Genomic DNA, 27,807 nt, shown 5'->3' with positions numbered 1-27,807 from the left:
AGTGGTATAAAATTATAAAACACAAGGGAACCGAGATGCCAAAATGTTAAAGGAAGGATTACAGCCAAGGCCAGCTGTACTGTGTCGCCCTTTCCAGAACATCTACTCCTCTGTTCTCCCTTCATGCTGCAGGCCTTAGAACTGGAGCTATTCCCTCAAATCAATCTTGTTGTCCTTCCAATAAGTAGCCTCCTCTTAGGGTCTTTTACCATGAGGTTGGACAAGGACATTTTACAAATGTGGCCCTTCTGCTGCTTCTTCCTAAGACTTTTTAGAAATGATAGAAATATAATTGGGAATTTCTTTATTATCATCGAGGTTAGGGTTATCAGCCTCTGTTATCTCCTGGGGGTGAAGTGCTTCCAGACCAAAGTGTACCCTAGGATTTTAGAGAAGACTAATATCTTTTTAGAGGAAGAAATTTTATGTATGTATACATGTGTGTTTATATGTATATGACCTAAGTAAATATGTACATATGTGTGTGTTGTGTATCGTATATATGTATGCGTGTCTGTATGTATATACAGTAACTGGCCCTGAGTAGCTGAGTGGCAACAAAACTAAACAAGAGATACCTTACTGCCACATGGACACAAAAACAGATGCAAAAGTCTGTCGTGAAGTGACATCTTTCAGAGATCAAGGGACCAAGAATGATAGGAGAAAATTCAACCAGGGTCATTTTGTCTCCAAATGCCTTCTTCTGTATTCGGGATAGTGTCTCATAAATTTTTTCACTGAAAGCCTCCCATCAGGCTTTTTGTTCATCCAGAGCTCACCATGAATAGAAATATAACTTGGAGAGGAAATATCTTAAAAGCTGTCATCAACCAGTCACTTAAACAGGACTATCTGAAAGCCAGTTGGTAACAAGTACCAGTGTTAATAGAAGACGTGATAGGTGTTTGGATGAAAAGGAGAGCACTAGAAGAAACAAAAAGCACCTAATGATAATTAAAAACTGAAAAAAAAATCCTTAAGATTTTTCTTGGGAAATCTCAAGGCTATAACATCTTCAATATCAGTACATAAAATAAATACAAGGTATAAAAATCTAAGCTTACATGACTATTTTTAGCAAAATATAACTTATGACTCAGATGCATTGCTGTATTTTTCAAAGTTGCCTGGAGAGGGTGTAAATATTCCAGCAATGTGGCCATGATTAAAAGCATCTATATAACTCCTATTTTGGAAATCGCTTAGCGGCATGCGTCTCTTTTCTTTCGATCTCCTCAATGATAGTAATAGTTCCCATTTGAAGGTGATTTGACATGAGCAAATTACTAAAAGTCATTCAGAGCCAAGTGTGAAGATTTCAGAGTGAACAGTTACAGTGAATAAATTCAGTTGTTGGTCCAAATCACAGAATGACTAAAAAGCAGTGAGGCTAACTGAATTGCTCATTAAGTGGTTCTAATTTTAACAATCAAAGAAAAAATCCATTAGAAATGCATAAAAAGCAAAAACTTGTTGAAATGTAAAGGAGGATGGGGTGTGGAGAAAATACATTCCAATTTAGCTTCAATGAGAATAGTTAATGCCCTATGACCAAGGTTGCAAGACTAATGCAGGAGAAATAAATTCAAGCCATATTTTAAGTTCCTTGTGAGGTAATTGTCAATTGCCAACCCCCCTGGGAATCAGTCAGGGAATCAGTCCATATAGCTCCTCTTAAGACCCGTAGCTATACTACAGTATTATTATTCCTTTGTAACTCTGTCTCCTCCACAAGACTCTGAGCCCCTGCCTATAGCCCCCATACCATGGGACGTCAATAATCGGGCATTAAATAAATGAATGAATAGGACTCATCTGGACATGTAACTTCAGTTGTCTTACTTAAGGCCCCTCCTTATTTAGGACATACAGGTGGGAACACATCTTAGGCAGACTTCAAGTTCAAACTTTGCTTTTCATAATTTTAGTTACGCCATCAAAAACTATTGGGAATCACAAACTTGTTAGTCCTTTATACCTTTCACAACGCAGCTGAGATACAAAAACTTAAAAAAAATATTCAGTGTTTAAAATATTCTTATCACTCCTTGGTACTTACTGACATCTGACTTCCTCTGAGACCGTGAGAAAACTCAGCCTGCTTGGCGGGAAAAATGAAGATAGAGCAAGTGTAAAAGCTTACAGCATGCCCCTAGGGAAAGGAAACCGCACCACCTCACATATCACAAACTGACTCCACTGCAGCGGGTGTTGAAGGGTCGGGGGGGGGGGGGGGGGGGGCACGGATTTCGTACAGTCCAGTGTCTTTCAGGAAGACGGCCAAGTGCACAATATCCACTCTGTTAGTCATTAGTCTAGCAATCTCCCTCCACAACTTGAAACCTAGTGAGATGGTTAATAATTTTTCTAAAGGCAGCTTTCGAAAATGCCACTACACCCCCAAAATTTCAATGTTCACTGAGCTCGTTCTTTTTTTTTTAGTTTGCAAACATACACATGTGACTAATTTAAAACAAACTAGTTTGAAAACTTACTGAGGGTATGAACGTTTGCACTCCTCTGTGTGTGTGTGTGTGTGTGTGTGAGAGAGAGAGAGAGAGAGAGAGGGAGAAGGAGGGAGGGGGATTGAAAGAGAAATAGAGACAGTAGGGGACTGAAGAAGCACAGAATGCTATCTTTTAGTCTCTAGCACTTTTCTCAAAGCTTGATATTTTTTTCAGAGCTTTTCAAGTACAAGCTTAGGGGGGCAATGTAGACAATCATGAAAGTACAGAAAGATACAACTTCCTATCTATAGTCCCTTAGTACTTTTATTTTTTACTCTCTTTGGCCTTTGATGAAAAACTTCCTCCCCACCCATTTTTTTTTTCAATTATTCAATAAAAAGGCCCAGGAAGAAACCGGCCTAAATGAGGAAGAAGAAAAAAAGCCAAATATGTTTTTGGACCCGTGAACAAAAACCCTCCTTCTATTTTTCCTTTTGTAACTTGAGATTTTCCTCTCCAGTTCTGAAGTATATTTTTTTTCCTGCCGTTAATACGAAATTTCTGCTTTTACTAAAAGTGATAAAATAGTACGTCTTCAAGTCTCCTACACAGATGAGGGCTAGGAATAAAATGACAACATAACACTTACTTCTGATAGCAAGATATTCTTTTTTTTAAAAAACGAATTCAGCTAAAAAGATGACTTGGTTTCAGCTTTTAGTATTATCATTACTTTCTTTTTGCTAAATCTCCCTCCATCCTTCCCAAAGACCAACGATCTTTGTTTCCTGTCGTATGGAATAAAAATTACATTCATCCAATACCCAATGATTCACTGTTTGATTTTCACAGTTTTTTAATTTTCCGTGGAGTGATAAATAAGTTGGAAACACGAGATAAAAGTTGAGTGATCTGCTCAACATCAGAGATCGAGACCAAAATAAATCTTATAAAATCTGCATCTGCCTCTCAGCCGGATTGTATCCACTAACGCAGAGGCATATTATATGGTAAGTCATGCTTTTAGATGTGAGGATCTTTCTGCATTTCAATGTCTTTTTATAGGAAGCAGAATGTGATGAATGCTTTCTTTCTTTCCGACCCTTGACAAAAGCAAGACTAAATTCACAGCTCAAATGGCAGTACTCTTACTAATGCTGCAAACCCAAAAAGTACCACACAGGTCAACTCTGAACACAAGGTGACTTGTACAAGCATGCAGGACACCAACAACTGAGGATTAGAAAGGTTGCTGGCCTTCCTTTGTTTAGGTTTCACACAAATCATTCTCATTTTCTTTGCACGGCATCTCTGTGGCCCGAAATGCAGAGCTGAGCATCTCTGGTGTAGAGAAGAAAAAGGTATACAGGCATATTTATGTAGATGATAAAAGTACTATCTATGAGTTAATTTATTTAATAAGCCATATGTGTTCTTCCTTCACATTGTGCATCCACTATAGACTGTGACGTGACACAGTGGGGACATAGAACACTTTACAACATCATCTAATGATTAGCAAACAATATTGCACATAATACTTGAAAGCAAAAACATACAGGAAAACAAAGTTCTGCATTAAACCATTCCTTAGGCTTAAACACAGCAGTTACATGATTATAAATGCTTATTTGCCATTAGGATTCCCTGCCTTGTGCTATAACAACTGTTCTTGTATTACAAAAAAATAATCAAAAGTTCAAAATTAATAGCGGTGAATTCTCAGACACATACGCATGCATTATTATTACTTGCTTACTATTTAAAGTAGGTATTCACACTATTTCATTACTGGAGACTCAAAACAAACCCCACTTGTCTACGTGAATAGAAAACAAAACAAAACGAAACTCACAAGATGTATCCAGGAAGCATTTTTTTTTAGAATGATAATAATATATACAGTATTTCACCCAGTTCTCATAACGTGGTTACGCAAAACACAGAGTTGTGTTTTCTTCTATCATTCCCTCTCTGAAAGTGTACCCAGATCTACACTGATGTTTCTAGATGCATAACTGATTGTTCAATTCCAGAAACCAAATTCAAAACAGCTTTCCAACTCAAACTAAACTGCACCTACTTTGCTTACACTACTGATGTAGCCATTTTAGAATGCGTTAATGATGCCCGCATTTAGTAACCCAATAATAAATGGTGACTAATTTCCAGGGTAGTTTGTCTTTAAGTTGGTTGTTTCTAAATGGGAGTAGAACTTTTAAGAGAAGGTTGAAGAGGCGGTCTCTTGGGTTCCATAAGAATTCAAGTAAGTCTAGGGGCGCCTGGGTGGCGCAGTCGGTTAAGCGTCCGACTTCAGCCAGGTCACGATCTCGCGGTCCGTGAGTTCGAGCCCCGCGTCAGGCTCTGGGCTGATGGCTCGGAGCCTGGAGCCTGTTTCCGATTCTGTGTCTCCCTCTCTCTCTGCCCCTCCCCCGTTCATGCTCTGTCTCTCTCTGTCCCAAAAATAAATAAAAAACGTTGAAAAAAAAAATTTAAAAAAAGAATTCAAGTAAGTCTAGGGGAGATGAGGTGGATTCCTTACCATTTTATCCTACTTTCTTTCCATTATTCAGAAAGAACAACGATGCTGGCAATATTTTTAATACCTATTGTGAACGAAACAAAATTCTACAAATTTTTTAATGGACTGTGGAAACAACACCTCAAACGATTTGATTCAGTAGTTTTGAAGCTTAAAAAGTTTAAATCATTGTGGGGCACCTGGGTGGCTCAGTCGGTTGAGCGTCCAATTTTGGCTCAGGTCATGATCTCACATTTCGGTTCTTGAGTTCCAATCTGCATGGGGCTCACCGCTGTCAGCGCAGAGCCTGATTCGGTTCCTCTGGCTCCCTCCCTCTCTCCCTCTGACCCTCCCGGTCCCTTCCCCACTCACGCTCTCTCTCTTAAAAATAAATAAAACATTTGAAAATAAAGTTTAAATCATTCTAATAGTATACAAAGATCAATTCAGATCATAAGATACAGAGTTACTATATACCTGAACCCAGAGTTATATTATAAAGATACATATTCAGAGACATCTGTTCAGTTGAGTAAATGACCTATAATAAAAAGTGTCATCAACACATTACGAAAACACTGTCATAGCAAACATGAGTAAATCATTATTTTCATAAAGAATGTATCAAATAGGCTTTGGTTGGGCTCATTTGCATTTTACAGGAATGAAAACATGTCTCAGAAAGAAATAGAATAACAGTATGTTTTAAGAGGAAAACTATGACTTGATATAAGTCACACTGTAATTGAACGTTTAATAATGAACAGCTCTTAGGAAAACCAGAATAAATTGCAAAACATATTTTATAAGGAATTCCCCTCTACTCTGCTTTCTTTAAAATATTGTGAATGTTCAGAAAACAAAAAACAACCCCCCCCAAAAAAATATATATATATTTTATTTCTGGTATAGGGTAAATAAAATGTATATTTAAAATTTCTTCCAGGTAAAATTTTATTACCTATAAAAAGGCATTTCCAGTCCTAAATAAAATGGCAACTTATAAAGATAATGAATTTATGTTTCCTGGTTGTATTAATAATATACGTAACAGACTACGTGAATAGTGAACAAAATAAAGAATACTAAAGTAAATAACAAAAAAGGAAAACATGTATTTATGAAGCGTTGGCCAAAACAGAAAGTGGCGAGAAGGAAGGTCCTAAATAAAAAGGAAACTAATAACAGTTTGTCAGGTGACTGAGCTGAGCATCAATGTTTTTTATTTTATTTTTGGGACAGAGAGAGGCAGAGCATGAACGGGGGAGGGTCAGAGAGAGAGGGAGACACAGAATCGGAAACAGGCTCCAGGCTCCGAGCCATCAGCCCAGAGCCTGACGCGGGGCTCGAACTCACGGACTGTGAGATCGTGACCTGGCTGAAGTCGGACGCCTAACCGACTGCGCCACCCAGGCGCCCCTCATCTTTTGATTTTACCTTTGATTAAGGTCTAAGATGGTACTATTAAAAAAAATTGGTCAAGAACGTAGTATAAAAAGCATTAAAATAGGAAGGCTGAAATATCACTGAGGCCTTGAGGAGCAGCATGTGAATCCAATTTCATTCTCCTAGGATTTGTTGACTAGAAACTAGACGTGTTCTCTCTACTCCACACATACACAGTGGTTGAGGGTGTGGCCTTCGTAGCCAGACTGCCTGTATTTGACCCTCAGCTCAGTCACCTGACAAACTGTTGTTCCTGAGCAATTACTCAATCCTGTTGGGCATCACTTTCCACGCCTACAGAATAAAAAGATAACTCACTCTATTTCACAGGGTAGTTGCACTTATTTAATGAGTCAAAATACACGACGCATGTTGCCCCGTGCATGGGATATGGCACGCAATGTAAGTTGAGTATTATCATTTATGTATTATCCCACTGAAACTGAATCTCAATGGGGAAAGACTTTGTTCCTTTTTGTGACTGTTGCTTCTCCAGGGTCTAGAACAATGCTTTGCAAATAATCACATCATTGGCGTACAATAATCACTCACTAAGCATTTGCTCTGAACCGTTAACTGCATTATCTCTGTGTATGCACATGTATAAATGCATAAACATATGATACGTACATGTACATGTACACAGAAAGTAGTTTCTTGTTAAAGGTAAAACATTAGAGAAAAAGGCAAGAAGTTTTAGTAATAGAGTAAATTCAATGTCCCTGACCTAACATTATGTGCACTGGTTTGGAAAAAAATTAGGTATTACTGTCTCCTATTCCTAATGCCCTATAGAAATGACATCTCTATCTAGAATTGACCCTTGCGTTCAACAGTTAAATACAATCAGAAGCAGATTTAGATGCAATAAAAAATAAAAAAAATAAAAAAATAAACCCTTTCAGTTCATGCCATAATTATTGCCATTTCCCTGAAAAAAAAAAAAAAAGAAGAACTGATTAATCTGCCATTTTGAATACAGGAGGTCAAATGTAAAATTAGCTCTAGAAGCTTAGAAAGGTAATTCTTTGAAAAAGTCTCTTCAGCTGTTATGGTCCACTGCCTAGAAATTCTGGCCAAAGGGGAGGAAAGAAGGAGTTCCTCTTCCTGACTTTGATGAGTTTACCCTGTATTATCCTAACAAAATCGCCACTTCCTACATCCCGTTGGACACATGTATAGTTCCCAGGCAGCTCATTATATATTCTATCATGTGAATTTTTAACTTGCATAGGAAAATAAAAAGGCACCATAAAAAATATCCTCAATGCGTCCATGGATTAATGTTATGAAGCACAGTGTATCGCATATATACTATACTTATCAATAGGTGGTCAAGAGTCAGAGCGTGGTAGCAGCCTCAGTACAGGCTTGGCAGTCTCCATATGCCAACAGAAATCAGACTCACTGGAACTTTGTCAGACCAATTATGCCACTGTGCATGAAAATCCACTGAGACTGTCCTTAGAAAAGAGGGATTACTAAACCTACGTTATTATAGTTTCAACTGACTCCCTCGCCACTTAAGTCCTACTGCTTTTCATTTGGATCTTAATACTGAAAATATACTGGAAATTTAAGGCTAAATATTACTATTATCGCTTAAAAAGACCTCCTACATTTGTGGAACAATTCTTGACTATTTCACATAAATATTGATTTTACATTAATTAATACACCTAGATGCACTGATCGGTCGGCAAAATTAAAATAACTAAGATGCTATTTTATATCACAAATCCCTGTGAAGCTGAAAGTTGCAGAAAGCACTCAGTGATGTGCATGAAAAGCTGGAGGTAATAAGCTAAAAAAATGAACTTTGTGTCCCCTCAAAATTCATATGCAGAAGCCCCACACCCCAATGTGACTGACTTAGTTATGGCCTTTATGGAGGTAATTATGGTTGAATGAAGTCAGAAGGTGAGGGCCTAATCTCATAGAACTGATGTCTTTGGAAAAAGAGGAAGAGACAGAAAGAAGGCCATCTGAGGACACAGTGAGCAAGTAGCTGCCCACAGCCAGGAAGAGAATCTTCATCAGAAACTGAATTTACCGTCACCTTGATCTGGTAATTCTCGTGTTCAGAATTGTGAGAAAATGCATTTCAGTTATTTAAGCCACCCATCTATGGTAGTTTGCTATGGTGGCCCTAGCGAACTGATCCTGAATCTCTCTTTTAAATCTGCTAAGCATACATAGCAGGTATTGTGGACTAGAATAAAATGCATACCACAGTCTAAATATGTAAATATGTAAATTAAAATCTACCATAGATACTATGCTAATAAAAATTCTCAAGTTTGGAGAGAGAGGTATGTTGGAGGCGAGTTGGCCATAGGCAGCTACTGGACCCTGTTGTATATAGAAAGGGATGGGATCTAGGAGAGATTCTGTTTTGTTTTTCCCTAGTTAGATATGTCACATGGAGATACTAATAGGACCTGCCTCTTGAAATTATTAGAAATGAGTAAATGATACATAGTATACCCTTTGGCAGAGTGATTACCAAAGAATAAAAGCGCAGGGCACCTGAGCGGCCCGGTAGGTTAAGCCTCCGACTTCTACTCAGGTCATGATCTCGCGGTTCGTGGGTTCGAGCCCCACGTCCGGTTCTGTGCTGACAGCTCAGAGCCTGGAGCCTGCTTCAGATTCTGTGTTTCCCACTCTCTCTGCCCTCCCTGGCTCACGCTCTGTCTCTCTTTCTCAAAGTAAACATTAAACAATTAAAAAAAAAAAAAAGAATAAAAGCTCAATAACTGACAGCTCTTCAGGTTAGAGATTGGCCATGATGTATGAAACAAAAATTCCCAGGAAAGCTTGCATAGAAGAAGAAATAACTGTTAAAAAGTGATGGAATGTTTTTTTAAGTGTCAAAATGGATAATATCAAAGTGTTACAAGCCTTTGCTAAACTATTTGCTTTACAGCAATAAGGCTATTTCTTCTCCTCCTTCACCATCGAGACGTCAACAGGTACTGAAATTCTGATAACCAGGACCTATTCAACTATGCAAAGGCACACACACTTCTTGCACTTTGATCAGGGATCAGTGGAGATTTGATGGAATTCATCAGGGTAAGAGAATATCAGATACTTCCGACAAGCAGCAGGACAAATTAAAGCAACCAACCTACCGACCAAACAAAGAAAACCAAAATCAAAACCAAACAACCTTTTAACATAAGGGACGGTAAAAATATTCCAATAGTGTACACGCATCCCACAAAGGCTTAGAGAGATTCACGGATCATTAGAAACATTATCTTGAGGGGCGCCTGGGTGGCTCAGTCGGTTGGGCGGCCAACTTCGGCTCAGGTCATGATCTCGCGGTCCGTGAGTTCAAGCCCCCCGTCGGGCTCTGTGCTGACAGCTCGGAGCCTGGAGCCTGTTTCCGATTCTGTGTCTCCCTCTCTCTGACCCTCCCCCGTTCATGCTCTGTCTCTCTCTGTCTCAAAAATAAATAAACATTAAAAAAAAATTTAAAAAAAGAAACATTATCTTGAGTTGTAATTCTTTTCAAAGCCCCAAACGTTTTATGTGACCACCCCCCCATAAACCCTATCGTGTAATCAGAGCAGGGTTGTTATGTAAAATGACAGAGGACAGTTTCAACAGGCTTCCGGACTTGAAAGGACTTACACAAGGTCACACTGGCCAGCCGGTGACAGAACCAGGACAAGGAGGCAGATGTTCAGATTGCCTTACCCAGATAGGAACTCATTTTCCATTTTACCGGAGACCTTCGAGAAGTGAGCTACCAAATGGAAGTTAGAAATTTCAGGGACTCTAACCCAGAGTTCTTGTAACCTGACTTACCATCTGCAATCAGAATTCAGAAGGGGGAAGGGCTAAAAATGCAGGTTTCTGGGCTATAGTACAGGCTTGCTAGAATTCAGTTTCTGAGAATTGAATGAAACTGGGACAAGAATCCACGACAATAATATGGCCACTATGTTTATGACAATAGTCTGGTAATAATATTAAGGAGAAGGTGAGTATGTTGCTATGCATTGGTTGTGTCCCCCCCACCCCCCCTTTTTACTTCTTGGTTCTTTCTCTCAACAATATGGGAGCAGAAAACGAATGGAAACAGCGCAGCGGGACATAATATTTTAGGCTGAAAAGGAAAACAAAACCACACCAAAACATCGGGTCTAAATGGGAGCAAGTGAAGGTTTACTACTTCTTGACGCTAATCTCGCAACCCAATCAAGCCCTGATGTTTAACACCATTCTTACGATTACCAGCGTCCTGGGCCAAAATTCACGACCACAAATATTTGTCCTCGTCAGGCCTGGAATTCCCTTTCTGACATAGACTTCTTACTTCCCAGATGTCTAGCAGGTGTTGGAGACGCTCGGTGCCTTAACACAGTCCTGGTCTTCGAAGCTGCTGAAGCTTGCTCATCCTCCTTCCTCAAGGCCCTAAGCAGAAGCCTCACTTCCCCAGGACTGTAGATCTTGGTGAGGTGCTGAGCTGCTTAAAGTTGTCTGCATAAAGCAAGTTACACCAGAGCGTGCCAAAGACGAAACTCAACTCCTTCAGCGGTCATTTGCAATTTAAGAGTGCTCTTTCATATGTGAGCTAGTAAGGAGTATTTTTATTTTTTTGAGTAGAGCTGACACACAATGTTATATCAGTTTCCTGTGTCCAACATAGTGATTTCACGCTATGGAGTGCTTTCGAGTTGCAAGGCATTTCTAAGCAACCGCCTCACTGGTCGTCACTCCCAAGACCATGTTCTTCTCTCTTCCGGACCTCTCTCCTTATTGAACTAAGTGCATGTTTCTCTTTAGAGAATTCCAGGCTCTCACCTTTAAAAATAACTGTTCACTACAGGCTTTCAAAATAAAAATGGAAACTTATTCTTTATCAGTGAGCATGGGCTGGTACCGTGAATGGATAATATCTGCTAGAACATGCAAACTGAGGAATACAAGACACTCATGCCTATGTTTGGGCATAAAGGTACCTATTTTTTTTTTCCACCAAGAAAGGGATAAGGATAAAGATGAGGATCCGTATCGGGTAAGAATAAGGATCCCAAGAAAAGTACTGAAAACCAGCATGCTTGCATGCTTCTTCATGCTTCTTCAAAATACATGGGAACACTACTGGGTGGCCAGTGCCTCCCTTACTTGCCTCGCATACCTCTAGTTTAATTTTTATCTGTTTTTAAGGGTTTGGTGTTGACACCACCACCAAGGAGAAGGAAGGAGAGGACAGGAGGGAATTGCTCATTTGCTACTGAAATGAGAGTTACACCCACACAGAGAGGGCAGGGACTCTAGCCAACATGGCAGGTAGCCTTTTATCATGGAGACATCCTCCCAGCAGGGAAAGAAAATAGCAATTAGGACACTTACAGTCTGATATAAAAGTGGACCTACCATAGCCCAGCTATTCCATATGAAGGGATCTTCAGGATACCTAGCACCAAAGCCCAGGCCCTATTTTTGTTCAACAAATATAACGAGTGTCTTCTATGGGCTCGGCACTCGACTAGGCACCAGGAATCAATGATGGATGAGACAGACTTGGAGGTGGTTCCTCTGAGTTTCCCATATATACCTGGCCTATGGATATTATTTTTGTGCTAGTTTTGTGTCCTATCTCTGAATAGACTTTGTCTAGCCATCGTTTCAATTACACCCCAAAACCTCACACTGTGTATTAAACATATAGCAAATCAATACAATCTCTATAAAATGAATGGGGGAAAAAATCACACACATTCAAGAAAACGGTTTTGCAAACCTGTAGACTGAAAATTATTCCCAGAGACATATTTCAAACTGTGGAATTACTTCGTAAGTTCCTTGAGTTTTTCTAGAGATAGCCTCAAAAAATATAGGGTTAAAGGGACTTACTCAGTTCTTAAGGTGATTGTTTTTTTGCTTAAAAGCACACATGGGGTTGTTTACAAATCTGGTTAATTAATTAGATCTCTACTTTCTAGCCACAGCCTTTTTGTTTGTTTGTTTTTGTTTTGTTGTTAGTAGTATCAACTAGTTTGTGACTACAAAAAGTTTGAAAACCTGGGTCATGTTCTAAGGGGTTCCTTTGAAACGATTTCACCCAGATCAGTCAGAAAATAGATTATATTCAAAAGCACAAATTTTACAAATTTCCCCAAATGTTTTCAGTACACATGAATTCTGACCTGGTATTTCTTCAAAGACTTCATAAAGTTTTTAAGCTAGTTCCATCAGAGTCATGAATAGATTGTTCATTATTTCAGCTTCCTCACCTCAGATATAATAATGGTGCTTTTCCTCACAGATTGCTCTGAGGAGTAAATAAGCAAACATGCATTCGACACATTGAAACTTAAGGGACATGATGCAAATATAATCTATCCTTTTCTGCTTCATAATCTTTTTTTTTTTTTATAAGATGTTAGTTCCATGAGGACAAAGACTCTATCTTACTATTTTTTGGCATATCCAGTGCCATTGCTGATATTGGATGTATTAGAAGGTATTAAACCAGACTCCAACATTTCCATATGCCTCTTTAGATGTTGTAATGGGGAATAAATTATTATCTTGTCATTTAAAACAAAATGTCCCAGTGCTAAAATTTATAGGGTAATGGGTAGTTTGTCCTGAGTCTCTCTCCCATCTGTCCACAGGCATCTCCCTAAATGGTAAATTCCAGTAATCACATAGGAGACTGGCCAAGAGTCCTGAGGTGGATGGCAATGGGCAGGAAGGGCGGTAGAGAAAGAGTGGGAGTCTGTGCAAGATAGGAACCAACTGGTGACATGTTCGAAGATTAAAACACACACACACACACACACACACACACACACAGGAATGATAATAGACTTCTCCAAGCTTTTTGCTGTTGATGATTGCTATTGTAATAGTATGCTGTTGATCATTCTGATTCAGCGGAATAGTACGTTAAAATCTTTGGAAGTGTTATTTTTTTTGCTTCCATTTATTATGTTTTTCCACTAATAGCCATAGTTTCCCACCTGAAACAAACTACAGTCGTGGTCCTGAACCCTTTTCAACCGCTTACACAATAAAACACTTTTTTTCCCACGGCGGCCAAGAACAGAAACACACACACCACGGCTGAAACAAGGCTCGCACGCAGCACACTTGGAATGGTTCTGTTTCGCTTCAGGTCTTTCCAACTGTGGTAGAGGTACGCTAAATTGATTCTTGCCTCGATAAGGTATTCCAACCCAAGTTTTCAAAATGCTGCCTTCGAATGTTCTTCTTTGTGAAAGTATGTATGTATTTCCCCTCTGTGTGGCTGTAATTAGATTATCCCAAAATTCTGGACCTTTTTTGGTCTATAATTTGTTTTTGAATTGATATGATTTATTACAGGACTCACACATTACACATCTAGGGAAGTTAAGTATGATGAGGGAACATGACATTTTCAAGAAGCAGAAAGTGGCAAGGGTCTTTCGCCAGCCTCTTACGCCGATCTTTGTGCTCAAAACAAATTGAGAAGTTGAGGATAATTAGGTTTTATTCGGGAATTTCCCTACAGTTTCATTAATACTTCTGAAAATGTCATTTTTGCAAAATTAAATAAACAGCTAATAGAATAAAAAGCCTGAAATATATACACTAGAGATTTTCATAGGTCAGGGTACATTTCTTACCACTCTACATTTTAGTCTTCTTCCAATATTCATTTATTTTTATTAAAAGGCTGTCATATTGAAAATAACTCACCAAAAATATCCCAAGAATCTGGGATTCTTAGTCTTCCAAAACTTGGACAAAAATTAGGGGGGCAAATAATGTGGTAAATATATTATAAAATTATGAAACTTCACACTTGAACACTTATTTTTAGGCACATAAACACATACAACAACAGATACATAAATATATAACCATAAAGAATTGGAGGGACTATCCAGAGGATTCCCTGACTTGTCTAGAATATTACTTACGCAACTAAAATTCAGCCACTTTCTCAACTATATCTAAATGTTGCATTCTCAGAAGCAGCTTGGATTTATGTTATCAGACATCAAATAGAATAGCCTTCAGATAAATGTACCACAAAAATAGGAAGCCACAAATTCCTTCTGAATGTGACTACAGTGACTTCAGTAAATCTAACGGAAAGATTCCAAATTTTCTTAAGGAATTTAACAACAACAAACATACTTAAAAATTCCATAGATAATTCAGATTCCGTGGTCAATATTTCAAGATTAAGGAAGAAACAATCTATTGGCAGTAACTGCTCAATACAAAATTTGACTCTCAAATTTATTTTATATACCAATATTTCTATAAGTGTTGTTCAAAGTCCTTGAGATAGATGTGTAGACATTATATTTTGTTCTAACACAACTATCTCACTGGCCTGGAAAAGGCTGTAATTCCATAACCCTTTAAAAATGTTGATCGACTTAGGATTTTACCAAAAGTCAGTGTTTAATGTATTATAGACAAAGACTAAGTAGACTTAATTTTCCTTGGTTCACACAAAGCTAGAATCTTAAAATTATTGTTGAAATGTGCCTTGGGATTTTTTTTACAGCCTTCGCTATTCATTTCTTCTGCTAACCACCTCTTTGAGAATGGAATTCTCAGTGACTCAGATGTCCATTTGTAGCACATTTCTTTATTAATACTGTTTCTTTTCTAAGTTTATTTATTTCAACACTCTTTTTCCTTAAACGAGGGGGAAAACTTGAAAATCAAATGCACAACAAGCAAAACAAGCAGTGATTGGCTGACACCCCACGGCCAAGGGCAGGCTCCAGCAGGTTTCGGAGTAGCAAGGACATCAGAGTATGGAGCATAATGGAGCATCATATTAGAGTGGAATTCAGCCAAACACAGTAATGTATGGATGTAGACGCATCTGAAAGAAGGAAAACAAAGATTTATGCAGGTAAAAAAAAAAAAAAGTGCGATGAAGGATTTTTCCCCAATACCTTATACCCAATCAGAATGCTGTAGCAGAGGTTTTGGTCACAGAAAATTTTTATTTACAAATTATGTGTCTGTAAATAATAAATACGCTCGGGGGAAAAACAGTTAACTTGTCAGATGAATCCTACTCAGAAGGTTTAATAGTTTTTTTGGTTTGTTTGTTTGTTTGTTTGTACACAGCATTAGAGTTCAATACAAACATCATCACATTCCTGAACATAAACCTTTATTCCGCCTTTAAAACATTAATTCACCAGACGTGATAATTAAGATTAGTTTTAGTGGTTTCAGCTCCATTCTTCTTGGAATGTGATTTCTCCCACAACACTAATGCTAAATAAAGCACTGTGTAATGTTCCGAAACAGAGTCCCTGCTTTAGAAAAGATTCTACGGGTTTTTAAAATAAATAAGAGAGAAAACTAAAGCTGACTCAAGATCTATGTGAACAGCTCCTACTATTTCTATAGAGTCATGGTAAATAAATGGATGAGGAACCTTGCTCTAGCCTAGAAATTGGTTATATACAACTTAAACATAAAGCTCTAAACAAGTATTGTACTAAGTTTCCATTATAACCTTCACCACCATTGTCTCCCAGGAGTAGAAATGACAGTAAAATTTCTAATAGCACTGGCAGCTATGGCGAAGCAAGGATTTTGTCACACTACATTTAGTTTGAAAAACAGTTCAAATTTCATTTTTGAAATTGACAAACTCAATCATTAGCATTTTATCACTAGGTAAATTTAAAATATGATACACTAGATTGGTTAATTGCCTAACAAAGGAGAAAATCTAACTGAACATTTTTAAAATGTCACCTTGCTTTAAAAATTTGCTACAAAACCAATTTAGATGAAAAATTCATTTACAATTGTGTGTTAAGGTCAATATGAAGGTTGTGTTCCCCACAAAGCTGGCAAAATGCAAAGGAGCATAGAAACCAAAAAAGGATCATCGATATAAATGAAAACAGGCAAAAGATTATTCCAATTAGGGTGCATATAAACTTTTATACACAATGTATAGAAAGCTTGTATTAATTTCCACAAAAATCATGTTCTCACTGAGAATATATTAATCCCACCTGTTGTCAGGCTTCTGCTGAAATTAAAAATTCTGTCAATAACCTGCTGAATATATGCTGTAAACAATGTTACTTCAGTGTATGTCATCAATTGCTATTTTACAGAGAGGGAAAGAGCCATTAATTTCTTTTGAAAGTCTAGAAAATGTGAATTGTAACTCCCCCGATAATTTACAGATAAAAACTGGAGCCTAAAGCAGCATTATATTCTATTGTAAAAAAGTCAGTTTTCATAGCTCAATATGTAGTTATACATAGACAGGTAAATCTCAACAGATTTCTGTTGCTATTGAAATGTATACAGAAGAAGGGATGTAAATTCAATTTTATTCCTCGGGGGAGTACGATAAAAAACAGAAACACTGGTCTCTGCATTCCATGACTTGTATCCACACTGTATCCTTGATAATCTTGTGATCTCAATCAAATTACTTTCTTCTAAAGGCCTCAACTTAAGTTGCATTGCCCCGTTCAAGGTACCAACAGGAAACAGAACTCGCACCCCAATGGTACAGATAAAGACCTTAGTCTCTTCATAGAAAATGAAGGAACTGGTTTGGTTGATATTTCTTAATTCTAAACTGTGATGACTCTAGTAATTTTAGATCCAGACACTAAATGATTGACTATGATATATTTTATTTCAATGTTGTAGGTGTTTAAAGTTCAAATATGCTCCACATGTTAATGTATGAATATCACAATGAAATAAAAGTCTAATGGCACCATCGTTGGTTTATGTGAATATATCTGCACGAGTTTGTGTGTTAGAAAGAAAGAGAGATACCGTGTGTACGCTTTTCCACATATAAGATACATAATTACTCAAAGATAGAAAAAAAAATAACAAGAAAGAAGGATTTTGCTGTATTCATCCAGCTGCATGATTTACTTACAACCTATAAACGGACTCTGTGGCATTGCGTCTAAGTTACTAATTGACTTGGGGTAAGTTTGAGAGAAGTTTCAAATTGCCATACTTGGACTTCCATAAAAACGTACATATTCGATGCAGATCAGATCAGCGGATGACCTTTTCCTTATTCAGAGACATCCAGAGGTCTAAGGTAATGTTGCTTTAGTAGATATCTCCTGACTAAAAACATCACCTAACTTTGATCAGTTATTAGCCTGCGCTCTGCTCTATCAGGCCAAATGTAACAGAAACTCTACCATATGCACAATTCATGGTACTTCTTGAAAGTGCTTTTGGCTATAGACAGACACATCATATTGTAGAAACATGCTTATCAAATTGAAACTAGAAGCCGTGGTTGGCATCACTCCACAGATGCTTCTATAGTAAGTATGGTGTCATATCCATACACCAACAAATTAATATTTAGTTTTCTCAGGGCCGAAAACCCTAATAGGCCATGGCAAGTTATCCATTCGCTTCCAGACCGGAAGTAATTTAAAAAAATAATTTCTGCCACATTTTTTTACTAAGCATACAACGAATATATTGAACACAGCTCGATAATTAAAGAGAACATTATTTAGACAACATTCAGCAGTTCCTTAGGCAAGGGAAACCATCATTGGACTTATTAAGAATTTTTCTTGAGTATTTCTGAAGCAGCTGTAAATGGATTTTTAAATTAATGTTTATTCAAGCTGTATCTACTCTACTCTTGCCAAAAATACTTTATTTTTCATTTACTAGATACGATAAAATTTTTCCTTGCCAGTGCATTAGGTAATTAATGGCATGACATGTATAAACACAACCGGACTTAAAAATAACTTAAAAAGTAGTCACTATGCTTTCGTATTGTGTATTAATCTCTTTTGGAATTATATTATTCTTTAAGAGAATTGAAAAATATTTAACACATAGTAAAACTCTGAAGATTTAAAAATTAGTAGAAAACATAGAATGTCTCTGCCTTTATTTCACAAAGCAAAAAAAGCACAATTGTCCTTCCAGGTCACAAAATTTGAAGAAGCCCTAAACCAGGTTTACCAAGCAAAGGAATAATGAAATGGAGAGGTAGAGGCTTAAGCTCAATAATGCTGTCAATGATCCACATTCTGCTCAGCTAGACACATTATTTAGTTGAGAGCAAAGGCTTTTGTTTTGACTGCAAAGGTCTGAACTATGAATACCTGGGCTACGTCATCAGTTTTGCTAAGGTATGAGTTTCAGGAATATATACATAGATAGATAGATACATTGATAGATAGATAGATAGATAGACAGATAGATAGATAGCAACTCTGCAACACACATCTCATAGATGCTGCCAGAGAGTAACTATAGAAGACTGATTTGAAAGTTTCCAGACCCTGTGAAAACACACCAAAAAAGGGGGAGGGGCATTATTTTCAAACTTTGATTTCCACAAAGCTGCTTAATTTATTGCAATATAACCATTAACAGGATTTAGGAGCAGCACTTGGAAACGTCTAATTCTCATGAGGATAAGAACACTGTAAACAGATCTCACTTCCATTCTACCACAAGTTAAGAACTATGATAAGGCAATTCGGGAAATTTATAAATAAAGTGAAGCCTTTATGTCAGATGAAATCTCAGATTTTTAATTAATCCCTACCATAAGGAATTAAAAGACGGCATCCCTCAGGGTTTTCCTTAGATAGATTCAGTATCAACGGAGAAAATTATAACAAAACCTCGTGCTCTTTATTTTATTTTATCTTACATCACATTTAATTACAGAAAATACATTTTGGCAGTTGTATAAAAAATTAAAGGTAATATCTTTTCGGGAAAAAAAATAGAAAATCATCTACTATGGTACAAAAATCAGAACAAAAAAGATCTTGTTTATTATGTCAGATGTCTTAACAGAATGTAACTTTGTAAATGGATCCCTTGTCCCCTGACAGCAATATTGAAGAGATGAAGAGTATCAATTACTATTACTAATTACATTAAGAGGAATGTGTTTCATTCTCCCTTATTTCATTTTAGTTCAGCTATTTATTGTGGTCAAAACTTTACACATCTTTTGAATACCTAACAACATATAAGTTTTCCAGTCACTTCTGGCAAACTGCATGATTGAGACCAATGGCTTTGTAGGCTTTCTATTTTGGTATATGGACTTCTTTGCTCTGTTAAGAGCCTAGCACCATACATTAGTTTATTTATAAGCATATCACTTTGCCTTTTAAACAGGATGCCACAACAGTCTTGATATTGGCTGTCTTAAATATTCAAGAATCCAGAGCCAACCTCATTTGATGAGCCAAATAAAGCTTAAGTGACAGCACAGAACATATGAGGCGGTTGTATAAAATATCTATAAATCTGCCACTTGATATGTCCCCTCCAAAGTTTCAGATTACACAATTTAGAATGCAAATGCCATTCAGCCACAAGATAAAAAGTCCTATTAGGATGACAGCGAAGAAGTAAACATTCTGCAGAAAAGACCTCTTCACACACTTCTGCACTACAAGTTATCATTTTCCAAGGGAATTTCTATAGATCTAAGTTTATTTGTGGGCTTTTTATAAGTCACCTTTGGACTATTATTTTAACTAGAATTGTCCGATAAAAGTACCCCAAACAAAACAAAAATTTCCTTCTAGCTCCAGGTGAAGCAATAACACAACAGATATAAACTCTCCAGTTATCAAATTTCAGGTTAAAAGAAAGAAAGGCTTTCGCATGCATCACATATTTTCGAAAGCAATTTAACGTAATGTGGTTCGGACCTGTATTTTCGTGGATTGCTTTGATTATTGGATATAAAGGCTATGTTCTCCTTATCCAAATAGCTACAGTAGAGTACTATGAGTAGAAGATATCTCTTTAGGAAACTAATTTTTAAGATTGTGAAAGCAATAAGGAATTAATATCTCTTTTCTATAGTATCTTTGATGACCCCATCAATAACATCTTTAATGAGGCCATAAAACAAGTTCTGGTGCCTTCATTCTTCTCCGACTGTACATTGCACATGCAAAGCATATTTAATAGAGAAGCTATTATTCGATGTTATTTGACAGTCATAAATGTGTTTTCTGAAATGAGTTCTGATGATAAGAAATATAGGATATTTTATTAATGGGGTTGCTACAGCCCTAGACACGGCAGTTTCCAAAAGGTTTACCTTGCTGAGTGTCAGACCTTGGCAGGTGTGAAAAGTAAACTTTGTGAGTGTTACATATATCACACAAGCAAAACTTTCAAAAACAGATTTTCTATTTTCTGAAGTCCATCTCAAAATATGTTTTTAAGATCTGTTTCCACATTTCACTGGGAAACAACCGTATTCTATACCACCTTAATAGTCTCAGATATCATCATGCATACCAAAATTTTCTTGCACACAGTGCATCCGACATGAACATTTCTGTTGCTTGGCTTAAATAAAAAGTGGGTCATGCAATTTTACTTTTGCTTGTAAACCCTTACACCAAACATGAAGAATACAAATGCTCCCTGCATATCCTCACGGAAGTTTAACTGTTACAGATATCGAGGTATTAAAAAGGCAGTTTCGCATGACATTTGTGTATCCTTAGATATTTTTAAACCAACATTTTTGTCAAAGCAGCCAGTTTTTAAGTATCTCAGACTTGGTACCGCATTGGCACGAATCGGCCTCCGTTACCTGTAAAAGCTTGTATAATACATAGCATGGCTAAAACTTTTATACTGTGCAATTTGCATAGGCACCAGTAGTAACTTCAGAAATTTTCTCTCTGGATGTAATTATCCACTTCATAGTCACAAAACAAAACAATTTCAGGTCTAAGCTAACCAGCCAACCAATATTTACCTATTTGTCCTGAAAACAGAAAATGTAGGATGAATTAGTGCCCTCAAGTTCAAAGAGATGGGCAAAACACCGCCTACTTCCATGTCTGTTAGTAACTTTGTAAACACTGGGTGGGTAACTTGCAAAATACAGTGGTCCACCTCGTGTAGATGGCCCATGCTCACTCAACCGATGACATATGAATTAACATTAAATTACTGCCGTTAAATTTTCAAATCATAGCTTTAAAAGGGAGAAAGCAAAACTTCACAGAAGGTGCTCTCTGCCTCAGAGTTATTTCACCTCTTCCGGGATATTTAAATATACTTGGAATACATCTTACCTGTTTGCTGTACTTGTTATTGGTTTGACAGCTGTATTCAGAGCAGTGATCTGATCCAATTGAAATGTTGTCTCCTGCTCCCACAAATGTGTTGGCTGGTGGTAGATCTTGTACGGCCTGGTGTTTTTTTCCTGCAGTTGGTGACTGGGGATGAAGCTGGACAGTAGGTAATGGAGAACTAGATTTGTAATGCCTGGCCAGGTCAGGACTGCCAGGCCCACCGTTAACGGATCGGTATCGCCCCATGTTTGGGCTGTCTGACAGCTTCTCATTGACACTATCATACCTCTGTCCATTTGGTTTAGAAGCTTCTACAGTGACAATGCTGCTGTAGAGAGGCTGCTTAGATTTTTTGTTTTTCTTGTCTTTTTTAGGCTTTTTAGATTTGTCATGCTGCTGGGGTGTAAAAAAGTCTTCATGATCTTTTTTGCCAGCTTCATAGCCATTTTTGCTTTTGGACCGGCAGTACCTTGCCATCACTACAATTAAGATGATTAGAATCACGGTCATAATCCCGGCCACCACCCCAATGACAATACTGAGTCTCTGCTTGCTAATTTCGTAACTTGGGTCACCAGCTATATCCTGCGTGAGTGGGGTGTGCAAACTTCTGGCTATCTGTGAGTCAATCACGGTTGCATTAGAAACACTTTCATTGACAAACACATGCACCAGGGTCGTGGTGGACTGGGAAGGCTGTCCACTGTCATTCACTTGCACCACCAACCTGTGCAAGCCATAATGCTTTTGGGTGAGTTTCCCCACCAAGGAAACCACACCGCTGGTGGAATCAATTTCAAACAGCTTGAAGGGATTCCCTCCCACAATGCTGTAGTTAAGGTCTGCATTGATGCCATCGTCACTGTCTGTTGCCAACACTGTAGCTACTACTGTCCTGACATTACTTGAAGGTGGCAGTAAAGTGTAGGAAAGGTTTCTGGGAAGGGTAACTGTGGGAGCGTTGTCATTCTCATCCATGACAAAGAGAGAGACCGTGGCTGTGGCTGATCTGGGAGGATCTCCCCCATCCACAGCCTTGACTCTGAACGTGTATGTGGTCTGATGTTCCCGGTCAAAAGACATTGTGGAATAAATGGTCCCCGTGTCATTTTCAATGGAGAAAATGTTACTGTTTTCCTCTATGTAGAGGCTCATCTCTGCATTGCGTCCCTTGTCAGCATCCATCACCGTGACCATCCCCACAGGGCTGTTGGGCTGCAAGTTTTCTTTCACATAAAACGTAAAGACGTCCTGCATAAACTTAGGGTCATTGTCATTCTTGTCAGCCACCTGCACAATCACCGTGGTGCTGCCCTGTAACACTGGGATGCCTTTGTCTTTGGCGTTAACTTTAAACTCATACCTGTCAGTCTGCTCGCGGTCCAGTACCGTATTGACGAGGATGTCCCCGGAATCAGGATCGATGGCAAAGATCCCCATCACAGAGGAATCCAGCGAGTAGGCGATCTCTGCATTTTTCCCGCTGTCGGCGTCTGTCGCCAGCACCGTGGCCACCCTCTCTCCAGGGATGTTGTTCTCGGGAAAGTAAACCTCCACTACTGACTGGCCGAAGACAGGCGGGTTGTCATTAGTGTCTCCTACCTTGACAACCAGGGAGTTGTTGCTGGAGAGGCTGGGGCTGCCCGAGTCCACCGCCACGATGACCACGTTGAACTCCCGGGTGGTCTCATAGTCCAAAGGGGCCGAGGTGTGCAGAAAGTACTTTTTCTTGTTCTGGTCGCCCTCTGTGTCGCTGGCCGGCTTGAGCTGGAAGGGCACGTCGCCCACCACGGTGCAGGTGACCACGCCGTTCTCGCCTTGGTCTCGGTCGGACACCTGCACCAGAGCAATGGGGGTGTCGACAAGAACATCCTCCGCCACGTTGGCCACCCCGTCCTTGAGCGGGATACGCCCGATCTTGCGGATTTCAATGGACGGCACATTGTCGTTCTCGTCCTTGATGTTGAGGACCACCGTGGCCTTGTCGGTCTTGGGGGGCTGCCCGCGGTCCCGGGCCATGACCGTGAAGCGCAGCTGGTTCACCTCCTCCCGGTCGATACGGTGCAGGACACTGAGCCAGCCTGACGTCTCGTCGAGGCGCAGCAGCCGCCGCACGGACTCGGTAGCGGCTCCGAACACGTACTCGATCTGCCCGTTGACCCCCACGTCCAGGTCGGCGGCGCGCAACTGCAGGATGGGAGTCCCCGGGGCGCTGTTCTCGGCGAGGTCCGCCTCGTACACGCTCTTCTCGAAGCGGGGGCTGTTGTCGTTCACGTCGGTGATGAGCACCCGCAAGATGGCCTGAGAGGAGCGCGGCGGGTCGCCACCGTCGCGCACCCGCAGGGTCAGCTCATAGGAGTCGCGTTGTTCCCGGTCCAGCGCCCCCTTCACGATCAGCTGTGGCTGCTTCTCGCCATCCGGGGTGTCGGCTACCTGCAGTTCGAACACGCTGCTGCGGCCGCCGGGGTTGGTCCCGCCGCCGCCCTCCGGCGCGTCCGGCCGCCTCTTGGAGCCGCCTGGGCCGCCGCCGCTCGCGCCGTTCCCGCCGCCCCCGGGGTAGGGGGCGCTGTCGGCAGGCCCGGCGCGCCGGCCCTCGCCGCCGCCGCCGCCGCCGCCGCCCCCGGGCTCCTGAAGCAGCTCGTAGCGCTCGATGCCGTTGCGGCCGAAGTCACGGTCCGTGGCGGTGGGCAGCAGGTAGAGAGTGCCCACCGGCCGGTTCTCCTCCACCGTGAGCGTGAGCACGGGTGACGGGAAGGTGGGCGTGTTGTCGTTGATGTCGAGCACGATGACCCGGCCCTCGAACAGGTCCACCCAGCTCTGCGAGGGTCCGATCACCGACACCTCGAAGTCCAGAAAGCACTCGTTCTCGTCGAAGATCATCTGACACTGGGGCAGCTTCTCGCGGTCGATGCGCCGCTCGCTGGTGCTCAGCTCGCCGGTGAGGTTGTCGATCTTCAGGTACTCCGAGCCCGACTCGAGGCTGAAAGTCACCTCACCCGAGCCGGTCACGATGCCCAGGTCCGAGGCGACGTTGCCGATGCGGACGTCCGCCGGGCCCTCCTCGGCCAGTCGATACCGGAGGAGTTGCTTGGCGGCCGCCAGGCTGAGCGAGAGCGGCAAGAGGAGGCAGCAGCCCAGGCACCAGCCGCGCGCCCATCCCGCGGTCCGCATCCTCAGCATCTTCTCCTGCTGCTGCTGCTACTGCTCGTTCTAGTCACAGCCCCCTCGGCGCCCCCCTCCTCCGGGGCCGGCCGCCGGCCCTCCTCCCAGTCCTCTTCTCTCTCCGGGAAAGGAGGAAGGGAGAGGAGGGAGGGGGCGAGAAGAGCAGCGTGCGGAGTCGGCCAGGGGGACCAGCGAGGTGTCCTTCTTTTTCTTTTTTCTTTTCCTTCTGCTTCTTCCGAAAGTTATTGTTTCATAATTCATGCAATGGGTGCTAATCGCCCGCTCGCCGGCCGCCGTTCAGTCGCAGTACTCACAGTTCACGGGACACTGCGCGCCGCGGGCTCGGCGCCCCCCCAGAGTCATCCCCGCAGCGGGCGGAGAATCCCGGGCTCCCGTCCCCGCTCTGTCGGATGGGGCCGGAACCGCTCCGGCGGGCGGGCGGTGGAGCCGGGAAGCGGCGGGGAACACGCCTGCAGCTTCCCCCGCCTGCCAACCCCGTTGGTCTTTGCTGCTACTCGAGTTGAGTCCAATTCACGTTCCAGCCACACACTCCAGACCCAGCTTCTGCTCCGGCTGCCCAGGCAAACGTGAGTTGCTTCCTGCACGAGGCGCTGGGGCCAGCAACAAGCCAGTCTGAACTCTGACTCTGCTCTGGCAGCGGGGGAGCCAGTCAACAGATCGAGAATGAAAAAGCCCTGGCAGGTCGCTTCGGGCACCGTGCAGTGGAGACCACTCGCGTCACACGGCGGTCCGCGTCCGGGTCCCCCCCGCGCGCCGAAGAGCAGCCCGAGCCATCTTCACAGACACCCAGAGAGTCAGTCCCTTTTCACCCCCAAGAGCTCGGGTTTCTCTTTTTTTCTAAACAACTCTGCGCAAGGTCATTAGTCACGAAGCCGCCGCCTGAAACCGCAGCAGCCGTTCGCCCGCGGGGGCGAAGGCTGAACCGTGCGCACCGCGCGGTGCCCAAGTTTGGGTTCGCAGCCGCAGAGTCCGTGCCTTCCCTCACCTGCATTCGGCCCGCATGTCGGAGCACTGGGATCTGCAGCGCTGTGCGCGATTCAGGGAGGAGATTGCAGCCTCTCTCTCTCCCCGCTCTCTCTCGATCCCTCCCCTCCCTCCCTCTCTCTCCTCCCTCCTCCTCCTCTCTCCTCCCTCCTCTCCTTTCCCCTTTCCCCTTCTCCCACTCTCTCTACTGCACGCTCCCTCGCCTTCCTCCCAGTCCCAATGCTGGCAACTCGAGCTGAACTTGATCCCTTTGCAGTTCAAAGGTGAGCAAACCAAGCTCGGTGCTCAGGCGACGCTGGCCTGGCGAGAGCCCCCGGCCGGGCTCCCCCAGTGGCAATTAACAAAGATGCCCAATTCTGTCCGGATTTCCGAAGAAAAGCCAAAGGCACTGGGGAGGGGGTTGGGGGGGGGGAGGTGGAGCCAGAGACAGCTGCCAAGTAGCTTAAAAAAAAATATATCCAGTTTGCCAAGGGGAGAAAAAGTGCCAGTCGGTTGTTTCCTCGGAAGTGCCCTGGCACGGCGGGTGAATTCCGCAGTTGTCTCGTACCCTTTCGCGTCTGGGAGAGTCTGGTGCGGGCGCGCTCGCTGCCCCTAGGGCTGCCAAGGCTCAAAGACACTGAATGGCAAGTAGGAAGCTCCCTCTCGCTAGCCGAGAGCCGGAAACCCGCAAGTTTGCCCAAAGTGGTGGTTGCTGCTGGGAGCTCGCTTGCTCGCTTGCGGCTCAAGCTTGTCCCTGACGCGACTGCCGCTGCGGCGGCGGCGGCGGCGGCAGCGGCGGCGGTGGCGGAGGTGGCAGCCGAGCCGCCGAAACTACACATTCGCAGAGAGGGAGGGTGAAGAGCTGAAGGGAGGAAGGCAGGAGGGAGTACTAACCAGCCACCCGGCTCCGGAAAGCCCAGCTTCAGCGCCGGGGGCCACTCCTTACGTGCACAATCCCAGTCAGTCCCGTCCCCTTTAAGCCAAAGCCTCTCCCCCTCTTCCCAACGAGCGCAGCCACTGTCTTCTCGGGGGACTTGCTTTCCCTCCCCGGGGCTGGTAAATTTCCTCCTCTCTGACTAATGCCGTGTGCGAGTGTGAGAGCGCTGGAGCGGGTGTCAGGAAAGGTTTCTTCTTCTCCCCCTTCTCAGACGTTGTTCCCCACCCCCTCAAGTGTCTCCGTTTCGCGATTTCGCATCTTGGTTTGGGCATTGGCTTAACAGTGGCTTGGGGGATCCCGCGTGCGCGCCCAGGGAGCCACGTTGGTGTTCTGAGAAACCATGATGGGCTGCAGTGGTTAAGCGAGAACATCAAACTCCAGAGAGAGCTAGAGAGGGATCCTTTTTTGGGAGTGCAGACTTCGGAGGGCTGGCGTTGGGGGGGGTGGGGTGGTGCCTGTCTTTGTTTAAATGCTTGGCATTCCTGTCGTCGTGCTTGCTTACGGGGGTAGACCGTGTGTGTGCGCGCGCCTGGGGAATAAACACATGTTGGAAGCCTCGATGTTATTTTCTGAGCTGAAACCTGCAGCCTTTAGTAACTGGCAAAGTGTAGCGTCACCTATCTGGATAAAAGGGAAATAAACTTTAATGGCAACTTTGTGTACCGAAGTGTCCCTAGTTCCGTTTCTCTCCTTCTTTTGACTTTGTGCCACTTGATCGTACATGGTATTCCCCCACGCGAGGCTTCCCCAGTTTTCAATCACAGCCACCGCAGCCTGCCTCATCAGATCCTCAGCTCCGGTTGTGTTTTAAAAACTGTAGCCATTCGCTCTTCATTTATTTCAGGGGCTAAGGGGGAGGGGGCGCCAGGATTAAGGGGGTTCAGGCTGGCAGGAGATGTTTGGAGAGAATCTTATCATCTCAAAAGGGAAAAGAAGCTGCTGGTGGGATTTGGTTGGTCCTCAGCTAGTCTGCCCAATCTATAGGCATCGAAGGGCCTCCCCTTACAGGAAAATTTAAGTCGAAAAGAAGAAAACAGAAAGAAATCCGTCCAGAGTGGGTACTCAGCCTTTACGAGACCCGTGTGAGGAGGCAAGATGATTTAAACAAGACAAACACCAATAAAGTCTACGAGCAGATGTAGCGCGCCGTTGTTTGGGCGGGCGCAGGCAGCAGGAATGGGGGGAGAGGCGGCAGAGATCTCCAAGGTCTCCCTA

At 42.1% G+C, this 27,807-nt stretch overlaps 1 protein-coding gene across 5 annotated transcripts in view; it reads right to left on the bottom strand.

Moving 5' to 3' along the window:
• Positions 1-26,320, bottom strand: part of PCDH7 (protocadherin 7) — a 424,220-nt gene extending 397,900 nt beyond the window's left edge. For 2 of the 5 annotated variants that reach the window (XM_049630414.1, XM_049630413.1), the window contains exon 1: positions 21,510-26,319. In XM_049630414.1, coding sequence (XP_049486371.1) covers positions 21,510-24,689 — 3,180 coding nt within the window. In that variant the 5' untranslated portion in view covers positions 24,690-26,319. Of the gene's footprint in view, positions 1-15,008; positions 15,272-21,509 lie in introns of those variants that run through there. The other 3 variants (XM_049630416.1, XM_049630412.1, XM_049630415.1) reach the window with 3 other exon arrangements.
• Between the last annotated feature and the right edge of the window lie 1,487 nt (positions 26,321-27,807).

This window comes from Panthera uncia, chromosome B1 (assembly GCF_023721935.1).
Source record: "Panthera uncia isolate 11264 chromosome B1, Puncia_PCG_1.0, whole genome shotgun sequence".
Classification (NCBI taxonomy): domain Eukaryota; kingdom Metazoa; phylum Chordata; class Mammalia; order Carnivora; family Felidae; genus Panthera; species Panthera uncia.
Note: the sequence above shows the minus strand (reverse complement) of the source record. Positions and strands in the feature narration are given on the sequence as shown.